The 11,035-nt window shown below is 43.5% G+C and overlaps 1 protein-coding gene, 1 non-coding gene and 1 pseudogene across 2 annotated transcripts; all 3 read left to right on the plus strand.

The window, feature by feature from the left end:
- Positions 1-1,050: 1,050 nt before the first annotated feature.
- On the plus strand, positions 1,051-2,769 carry LOC143341343 (uncharacterized). Its single transcript, XM_076764230.1, has one exon. The coding sequence runs from the start codon at positions 1,051-1,053 to the stop codon at positions 2,767-2,769; it is 1,719 nt and encodes a 572-aa protein (XP_076620345.1).
- Positions 2,770-9,515: 6,746 nt separating this feature from the next.
- On the plus strand, positions 9,516-9,634 carry LOC143341538 (5S ribosomal RNA). Its single transcript, XR_013079637.1, has one exon. It is a non-coding gene; the product is annotated as a 5S ribosomal RNA (ribosomal RNA).
- A 373-nt stretch (positions 9,635-10,007) lies between these two features.
- LOC143341344 (uncharacterized) lies at positions 10,008-10,620 on the plus strand (annotated as a pseudogene).
- Positions 10,621-11,035: the final 415 nt, after the last annotated feature.

The raw sequence follows: 11,035 nt of genomic DNA on the forward strand, positions 1-11,035 counted from the left end.
AGCTACGCGTTAATCCGGAGTCCCGTTTCTTCCTCGGCAAAATTAACGGGGCCTTCGACTTGGGGAAGGAAACCTCGGTCACCCTCGTCCAGGGTGACCTGGGACTGTTCCTCCACCACGATCGGATGCGAGGGAGGAGTTTTCTGCCCAACGGGGCAGGAAAATCGATTCGCCTCCCCCAAGTCGATGGCCAATCGAAATTCTAGAAAAGTCAACGCGAATCGGTTGACAAACCTCTAAAACCGCGTTTCGGAGGGGGTTCGCGCTGAGGAGGAAACGGGCTCCGAAATCTTCGAGCACTCGTCTGCGAACCTTAGAAGGAATCGGTCAAATCTTCAAGTTCTAACGTAAATTCAGATCACGTAAAACAGCTTCCGATCAGAACTAGTCGTTCAATATTAATTTGGCGAGCGACGGCCAAGAACCGCGTACCACGACGGTTAAGAGGGCCTTACAACCCCTCAAAAAATAAAAGAATTTTCACGCGGCTACTTGTCCAGTACCCGACGCGACGGTACGCTACATTGCACTTAACTGCAACTTAAGTTATAGATGTGTTAAGTGCAACGATCAACACAAGCCAGGAGAGTGCACTCTCCCAACAGCAACAAGCAGCACAGAAGGTGACGAGAAATCGCGTCCCTTCTGCGTGAACTGTAAAAATTTCGGACACCCTGCATCGTACAGAGGTTGCCCAAAATTGAAAGAAATTAAGGCCAAAATAGAAGCTAGAAACTCCGAAATCAAACAAGAAAAAGAAAGAAAAGCACTCTTAATTAATAAACTCGTGAATCCAAACATTTCATACAGCGCGATAACCTCGAATAAAAAAACCGTTACTCAACCTGCTAAAGTCACTAATCCAATACTCACACAAACACAAGAACCAAACCCACACATCACACAGACTTCCTTCCTAGAGGAAGTAAAAAAAATTATACAAACTTCACTGAATGCTCAACTCACTCGTATAACAGAAAGCATAGAATCAAACTCTAACAAAATTAATATTATAGCAGCAGCTCTTGATATCGACTTTTAGAACCAAAAATGACTAACACACGTAACAACACAAACAGAAAAATAACTCTAGATTCACTGAAAATAATACAGATAAACGTAAACTCAATTGTAACAAACGAAAGAAGAGTCACTCTCCTGGACACCCTAACCAAACACAACCCAGATATAGTCTTACTCTCCGAAACAAAATTAAATCACACCCACCGCATCAACTTCCAAGATTACCACATCCTGAGAACCGACAGATTCGGAGCAAAACAAGCCGGAGGAACTGGCATATTAATTCGGAAAACCATATCCTTCGAGTCCATAGAACCAAACAGTATCAAGAACAATATCTGCTTAGAAACAACAATTATAAAAATCAAAACCCAAAATAATTGTAAAATCTACATTGTAGCTGCATACGCAGCTAAAAAGAAAGAATTCATATCAGAACTAAAAAACTTATTCACAACATTAGAACTCGACAAATCCAATAACTATTACCTCATAGCCGGCGATCTTAACGCGAAACACACCTCTTGGGGTAATGTCTCGAACAACGAAAGGGGCGTCTACCTAAATAAATGGTATCTAGACAACCAAATAACATATAAAACCTCTCTACTTAGAACAGCAGTCCCATCTTTCCCATCTAGCGGAGCGTTTATTGACCTCTGCCTCGCGGATAACAGAATTAAATTCCATGACTTACCTGCTTCCAAAGCTCTTGACTCATTCAACTACGACAGCGACCATAGAGCAGCCATTTTGAAAATATCGATCCCGGCATTCGACCATTTAGAAATAGACGAACCGCATACTACCGCAAAATATAACTTTAACAAAGCAGACTGGACAAAATATAAAATTTCTCTGATTGAAAATGACGACACCGACATCCCAAACAACAGAAACCTTACGAAAACCGAAATTGACGTTCACATTGACAAGTTGAACCAAAATATAACAAAAGCAATAGATTTCGCAGTACCACGCGTAAACAACAACTTCAATTCCACAGACAGATACATTAACCCAAAAATAAAGAAACTCCGTAAACAAAAAAGTCATTTACTAACTCACCTAAACAACTTACTCCGTTTACAAAATTATACCACGGCAAACGACACGTTAATAAAAACTCTCAAACAAGCCCTCAAAACAATCAGATACGAAATTAGAAAAGCCTTCCAAGAATCGGTCAACAATTTTTGGAAAAACAAAATTGCCAACATTTCGCTAAACAAACCCAAAGAACTCTTTCCTTCCATCAATAGCATATTCCGTCCTAAAGAATACAACACCATCGGAACCCTAAAAGTTCCAACATTCAACAGAGACATTTTCCACAAAGCAAACATAAACCTTAACAACTTACAAACAGACACTCACAACAACGCCCTCATTTACGAGACACAAGACAAATTAAATATACTAGGAGCTCATTTCGAAACAGTCCATACACAAAACAGTCACATGGGAAAAGAACAACATTCAAACATAATCAAACGCAAAATCGAGACACTAAAACAAGAAATAGAACGTGACATACTCGACGGTAGAACAACGTGCAGCTTTACAAACACGAACACCGCGGACAATCCAAATCCAGAAACTATCCCATCCAATTACTTCACTTCATACAATAAACTAAAAATCACATTCAAAAGCCTAAATAATAAGAAATCTTCCAGCTTCGACGGCATTCCAAATATCGCATTAAAAAACTTACCACATCAATATATTGTTGCGACGGTATGAAGATGCCGCGCAATACCGCGAAATTGCATCGTCGCAATGGTGTGAAGAGGCTTCGCGATGAGGTGAAGCTGCCACACGAAAACGAGCGGATGCGAGATCCCGAGCCTTCCGGTTGCCGAGAAACCGGCAACGATTTTGAAGATTAGCATTACGACAGATCGCAAGGCGAACAGACGTATTGAAAAGCACTGTTGTTAATAAAGTTCCCAGTTTGCATTAGTTGTGTTACGTTGTGGTATTTTAATTGTGTTGTGTCAATATGAGTTATTGGAAGAAAGCCCCGCCCCGGCGCAACAGTGGTGTCAGAAGTGGGAAAATCTGTAGTAAATTGGTCTTCGGCGAGTTGGCCCTTTGAACCGTTTTTTTTACCACTGTCAATTCATCAGCACCTGCTCACATCATCAAGCTAGAAGGAGTAGTTCATCTCAGTGGGCGTTATTATGGGGAATCGCAAGAATCACGCTAGCGCCAGGCGAAGATTGCCGGCTAGGTTAGTTCCTTTTGACTTTTATGGCACAGTTTCTGCTGTTACTAAGGAGATTACTCCTGATGATATTGGTTTAACTTTAAATCGAGCTATTCGCCCCTATCGGGCTGTTGTTTCTGCATCTGTTATTTCAGCGACCCAGTTACCTTCGTTTTGTTTTTCGTTGTATGACACCAAGAGTGATATAATTGGTGTCTCACCCAATAAAGTGCTTTCTGCAGCTACAGTTACGGTCCGGCTGCGAGCCCCCGGGGGCACGGATTTTGGTGATTATGGTCGTAATTCTTCCATTATCACTATTATTCTTGCGGGATATTATAATGGTACCGTTACTTATTCTGGGACAGTGTGGTTTCAAATCGCTGCGCATAAGGTGGTTTCTAAAGTGGCTGATATTCTTGAACGCTTTCATTTTTACGATCGACATGACGATGATAGTGATGATGATTCTGCCCTTCCTTCAATGGTAATGGCCTGAATGGTGTTTGCTTCTCTAGTATGTAGCCTTTGCTAGTGATGATGTGGCTAGGGACCATTTGGGTAAATGGCGAAAACCAGGATTCGGAGACGTCCGAGTCCCCTAACAGTGGTGCCAGAAGCGGGATTACGACTCGTTCTGCTGCCAGGGCGGAGACTTTTTCATCGTTGGAGGTGCTCTTGGAAGGACTACAGCGGAACATCGCAACGCAGTTCCAGGAGCAGCAACGCTTATTTGCTGAGGAACGGGAGCGAACCGAAGAGAGGCAGGCCGCGAAGGAGGCTGCCGCTTCGGCGAAGGAGGCTGCTGTGGAAGGAAGGATAAGGGCCATGGAAGATCGTTATCAGGTGCTTGCGGAGAATTTTAAAAATGTGATTGATAACCTGTCGGCCGCGGCGTTCCGTAGCGAGGATCGCGAGTCCAGCCTTGTTAATAATTTTGTTAGGGATAATCCTGTTGTTGCTGGACTCGCGATGCCTTCCACTTCGCAGTCGGCTCCTCCGTTGGAAGCGACTGGTGGATTTCTGGGGTACGTCCTAAAACCACCAGCGTTTGATGGAAGAGCTTGTTGGGAGGAGTACCGGGTGCAATTCGAGGCGATTGCGAAGGCGAATGGATGGGATGCACCAAGGAAAGCTTTGGCCTTGGTCGCATGTCTGGAGGGGCCCGCTCGGAGTGTTTTGACTACCCTTTCCGAGGAGTCGCGTTGTGATTTTGGTGTCTTGGTTTCCGCTTTGGAGTTCCGTTTCGGAACCAAGAATTTCGCGAATCTAAATTACGTGAAATTCCAAAATTATACTCAACGGAAGGGGGAGTCGATTTCTGATTTGGCTTCGGAGATTGAGAGGTTGGCGCAGGCTTCCTTTGGTGATTGTCCAATGGAAGTCAGGGATAAGCTGGCCGCCTCTCAGTTCGTCTCCGCCCTGGCCAATGAGGAAATGAGGAGGACGCTGAGGCTAGGCGGTTTCAATACTCTCAGGGCGGCTGTGATCAGAGCCCTGGAGATTGAGGCCGTCGAGTCTGTGGCCCCTGGTCCTTGCCATGTTAAGGACTGCATTCAGGGTGTCACTTGTTTTCCCAAGGGAAAGTTGGAGAAGAGGACTGCTGGGAAGCCGGTCTCGGAGCGCTGGAACTGCGGACAGGAGGGACATTTACAGCGGAACTGCCCGAAGAAGAGGAGGAGAGAAGAGGCCCCCTCGAAGAAGGGAAACTTGAAGAAGTCGGCGTAGAGGGGGAGACTCCGGCTTCGTTTTCTTCTACCCCCGTCGTAAGGAAGACAAACTTGTCAGAAGATTCGACTAGCGTCGAGGGAACCGTCGAGGGAAGGAGGTGTCGGTTCGTCATCGACACGGGCTCAAGTGTGAACTTAATGAAATTTCACAAGAATGACAAGTCTTGCGCGGCGGGAGTACAAGAAAACATTAACATTTACTCTGTTTCCGGTGAAAAGTTACAAATTCTAGGAAAACAACGTTTCTTTGTTACCATTGGTAGCCTCCGAACCGAGGAAGATTTTCTTTTGATTGGAATGGTTGAAGAATGCATTTTAGGAACGAACTTTCTCCGAAAGCATTCTTGCCAGCTGGATTTCATCCTAGGAAAACTCCGGATTAAAGGACATCAAGATATGGATTTGAAGAGGAATCATCCTGAAGACCGGGTCTTGAGGCTTGCGGAAATGAAGAACGAAGCTTCTACTCCGGAATTTCTTCAAGATCTGTATGGACGTTGCTCTGTTGACCTTTCCGACCAGCAGAAGACTGAATTCCGAAAGTTATTAAACGAATTTCAAGACGTTTTCGCAAGGGATCCCGATCAGGTAGGAAGATGCGATATTGTTCAACACAGAATTGACACTGGGGATCATCGTCCGATTAAACAACCACCGCGGCGTTTGCCTATACATCGCCGTGGTGAAGTTGAAGAGCTGCTTGCGAAAATGGAAAGGCAGGGAGTAATTGAGAAATCAGGAAGTCCGTGGTCTTCTCCAATTGTACTGGTGAAGAAGAAGGATGGAAGCACCCGATTCTGTGTAGACTATCGTCGTCTTAACGAAGTCTCGAAGAAGGACTCCTATCCGCTTCCCAGGATTGAGGACACGCTGGACGCCCTGGCTGGTGCAACCTGGTTCTCGACGATAGATTTGCAAAGTGGTTACTGGCAAATTGCTGTACACGAAGAGGATAAGGAGAAAACCGCCTTTTGTGTTGGTGCTGGTCTTTGGCAATTCAAGGTGATGCCGTTTGGACTCTGCAATGCCCCTGCTACTTTCGAACATCTTATGGATACAGTATTGACGGATTTAAACTGGAAAATCTGTCTGGTATACCTGGACGATGTTATAATTTTCGGAAGAAGTTTCGAGGAGGAAATTGAAAATTTGAGGAAAGTTTTCACCCGCCTGCGCAAGGCGAAATTGGTCATGAGCCCGAAGAAATGCAATTTCTTTTGCCGGGAGGTTAAATACCTCGGTCACATGGTTTCCGAGCAAGGCGTTAAGACGGACCCCGAGAAGATAGCCGCGGTACGAGAATGGCCTGTACCAAAAAATCAGACGGAACTGCGAAGTTTCTTAGGACTTTGCACTTATTACAGGAAATTTGTCCGAAACTTTTCAGCGATTGCAAAGCCCTTGTATCGTTTGACGGAGAGTAAGGTTTCTTTCCAATGGACAGAGGAATGCCAGAAGGTATTCGAAGATTTGAAGACACATCTTGCGAAGTCCCCTATCTTGGCTTACCCCTTGCCTGATGCGGATTTCATCTTGGACACCGGCGCCTTGCTCAAGGTTTTTGAGTGGTTTTCCTTGGGACGAAGGACGAATGTCAAGGTGCTGACTGTCTGATAAAGGCCACTCAGGTAAATGTTCGACCTATTAGTTTATCTACTTTACAGACAGAGGTGTACAGGTTCGACGCAGCTTCGCGACAACCCGGAGGTTAGGAGACTACGGGTGAAGTTGGCTGTTCGAACGGAATTTGCAGCGGTCGGGACGACCGCTCTGAAGGAAGAGGGAGCAGTGTTGCGACGGTATGAAGATGCCGCGCAATACCGCGAAATTGCATCGTCGCAATGGTGTGAAGAGGCTTCGCAATGAGGTGAAGCTGCCACACGAAAACGAGCGGATGCGAGATCCCGAGCCTTCCGGTTGCCGAGAAACCGGCAACGATTTTGAAGATTAGAATTACGACAGATCGCAAGGCGAACAGACGTATTGAAAAGCACTGTTGTTAATAAAGTTCCCAGTTTGCATTAGTTGTGTTACGTTGTGGTATTTTAATTGTGTTGTGTCAATATGAGTTATTGGAAGAAAGCCCCGCCCCGGCGCAACAATATATACTACTATGAAATTCTGTTTAACAACTGTCTAAATTCAGCATATTTCCCCACGACGTGGAAAAACTAATAACTAATAACTAATAACTATTTACTATTGCGAAACTAATAACTATCAAGAAAAAAGGAAAGGATGACAGCGATCCATCCAGCTATCGTCCTATCAGCCTTCTCTCTAACATTAGTAAAGTGTTCGAAACAACAATAAACAACGCCATAACCGCATTCTGCAACTCCAGAGACGTTATCCCAGAGGCTCAGTTCGGTTTCAAATACAAGCATTCGACCGTCCACGCAATATCGAAATTCACTTCCGACATCTGCTGGGCGAAAAACGCAGGCGAATGCGTAGGCGCGATCTTCATTGACCTAGAGAAAGCATTCGATACAGTTTGGTTGGATGGACTATTCTTCAAACTCCTGAAATACAAATTCCCAAACCAGCTCGTCAAGATGGTGTGGAACATGCTACGCGAGAAAAAATTTTATGTCGTAGATGGCAAAACTACTTCCACAAGAAGCTGCAACATCCTCAACGGACTCCAGCAAGGAACAGTCAACTCACCAATCTTATTCAACATCTTCCTAAGTGACCTCCTACAAATGTATGACCTGAATAGCGGCAATGTGAAAACAGCAATAGCATTTGCAGACGACTTATTAATATACAGCAGACACAACAAACCCTCTAAAATACAGACAGAACTCCAAATGACATTTAGTAAAATTCAGGATTACCTTCACACTTGGAAATTGAAAATCAACATAAATAAATGCGAGACAATCCTATTCAGACCGTACATTTCTAAAATCTCGGACGCAAACCAAGACGTACGGAAGCACGGGACGAAATTTCATCTGCACGACAATAACGACCAGAACCGAAAAATTCCACACAAAGACGTTGTCCGCTATTTGGGCGTACATCTAGATTTTAAGCTAAACTACAACCACCACGTACAGATACAATTAGACAAAGCTCGAAAAGCTTTTTTCGCTCACAAACGTCTATTCTATTCAAAGGATCTCAACTCGTCTGTTAAAATCCTCTGCTACAAATCTCTAGTTAGACCTATTTTAACGTATGCATGCCCAATTTGGTTCAATATCAGTGCCGGAACGATGGAAACACTACGACTTTTTGAGCGAAAATGCCTAAGAGCATGCCTAGACAAATATAGAACGCCGGAATCTAACTTCATAAAACTATACAGTAACTACAAACTCTACGAAGACGCTAAAATCAAACGCATAGACATGTTCATTTTAAAACTAATTAGAAACCACTGGGCAAATACCCGTAAAATCCTCTCAAACAGCTTAATCTTTGGCTTTACATACCCAAACCCGGTATACCTCGACAAAACAAGACTGACAGGCTACACTCCCCCAGAATCATTCATCCATCTAGACAGCGAAGGCTATATACAGAATAAAGACAATATCCCACTAATATACCACGCCAAACGAAACAAAAACGATAAGACATTCCTCTACGACAAAAATTTACCACGAAATAGCACAAATATACGTCACCATTATAGACTTTCAAATATTGACGAAAAAGACAAACACAGACTCAACACTGACAAGTACTGGTGGTTGCAGCGAACTTAAATGATCCCAGTATTTTAAGTATATCATCTTCTTCTACTTAATTCTAAACAACTTCCCTCTGAATGTAACTCGATTTAATTATGCTTTGTATAGTTTTTTTGGTGCCATTTTTCTATACAAAATATTAAATCTTGCCCCTAGTGTAAGTAACTACTTTTAAAACATATATTCTATGTAGCATAAAGTGCGACGTACATTAGTTAATGTTAAGATTACGCGAGCTCTATGTTGAGCCATTAATCTAAATTACAATCCTAGTTATAAGATAGCCGTTTGTACGTTTAGGTTTATTGTACCCCCTTGTATATATATTTATAATTGGTTTCTTGGCACAATAAACGTTCGTTAAAAAAAAAAAAAAAAAAAAACGGTGAAAACACCGGTTTTCGTCCGATCACCGAAGTTAAGCAGCGTCGGGCGCGGTTAGTACTTGGATGGGTGACCGCTTGGGAACACCGCGTATTGTTGACATACTTTTTCTTTTTACAATTTGTGCGACGAAAAAAATTAATACACGGCGCACGCTAGTAGGAAATCAATCTACTCTGTGAAATTCCACAAAATATAATATGTGGGACTTCAGGTAGGACATTTGTATAATAAAGGTCGAGATAAGTCATCAAAATAATTTTTCTACCGAATTTTGGATACTTGTGGAATAATATTCCGAATTTTTTTAAATTAACATCAATGTTTAGAAAATTACATTGATCAAAGCACGTGAGACATTCGACGTGTATCTAAATATATATGAAGTAACGCACTGTCGCACGTGTACCCTTATCTGTTGAACAGCATTGGAAAATGCACTTGCCAGTAGAAACGGACGTCAACGATCAGACTACGTTGAAAACACCGGTTCTCGTCCGATCACCGAAGTTAAGCAGCGTCGGGCGTGGTTAGTACTTGGATGGGTGACCGCTTGGGAACACCGCGTATTGTTGACATTCTTTTCCTTTTTGCAATTTGTGCGACGATACAAATTGATAAATCACAGAAGCTTGAAGGGACGCAATCTATTCTGTGAAATTCTAGAAAATAATGGGTGAAGTAAAAAGTTTTGAGCGTTTTTCGTTAGATAGCTTTAGTAAACCATATCTCACATGTATACGTTGCATCTTGTCATTCTATACTGCGACTTAAAGGCGACATAACGCTTTAAAAAAAAGTTCTCTGGCAGTTTTGTGTTTAGTGAATCGAAGTGTGTGTTAGAGTGTTCCAAAATAGAGGCAAAGAAAGAGAAAATTCGATACATTCTTCTGTACTACTATGACCAAGAGAAAAAAGCAGAGCAGGCAGCCAAAAAAATTTGTGCTGTTTATGGACCCAATACAGTATCGAATGCAACAGCAAAGCGATAGTTCCAACTCTTCCGTTCTGGTAATATGGACGTCGAAAATGAGACACGCTCTGGTAGGTCAATCGTCGAAAATGTTGATAAAATCATGGAAATCGTCGAGTAAGACCGGCATGCGAGCACTTATTCCATTGCCCAGAAACTGAAGATTAGCCAGAAAACCGTTTGGGACCATTTGCATAAGGCTGGTCTCAAGAAGAAGCTCGTTGTATGGGTGCCACACGAATTGACGCAAAAGAACCTTTTGGAGCCAATTGATGCCTGCAATTCTTTGCTGAAGCGTAACGAAATCGATCCATTTTTAAAGCGGATAGTGACTGGCGATGAAAAATGGGTCACATACAAGAACAACAGACGAAAAAGATCGTGGTCCAAGCGCGGTGAGCCGGCCCAAACGATCACCAAGCCCGGATTAACGACCAAGAAGGTTTTACCGTGTGTTTGGTGGGATTGGAAGGGAATCCTCCACTACGAGCTGCTCCCATCAGGCCAATCACTCAATTCGGGCCTATACTGTCAACAACTGACCAGATTGAAGCAGGCGATCGACGAGAAGCGTCCAGAATTGGCCAATAGGAAGGGTGCTGTGTTCCATCAAGACAACGCTAGGCCGCACACATCTTTAACGACGCGCCAGAAGCTCCGAGAGTTTGGATGGGAGGTTACATCGCACCCGTCGTATAGCCCAGACCTGGCACCAAGCGTTTATCACCTTTTCAAGCATTTGCAAAATTTTTTTGATGGTAAAAAACTGACCTCAAGAGAGGTTTGTGAAAATGAGCTGGTCAAGTTTTTTACCAATAGGGACAGTGACTTCTTCAACCGCGGAATTATGAAATTGTCTCCAAAATGAACAAAAGTTATCGAACAAAACGGCGTGTTTCGGCCACGAAGCACTATGCCCAGTTGCTCTGTGCTGCGCGGACCGTGCGCATGACAACAGCCCCGATGTTGTGTTCCCTTAACCGTGGCGCGAAGGACCACCCAACTG

Source organism: Colletes latitarsis, chromosome 4 (genome assembly GCF_051014445.1).
Source record: "Colletes latitarsis isolate SP2378_abdomen chromosome 4, iyColLati1, whole genome shotgun sequence".
Classification (NCBI taxonomy): domain Eukaryota; kingdom Metazoa; phylum Arthropoda; class Insecta; order Hymenoptera; family Colletidae; genus Colletes; species Colletes latitarsis.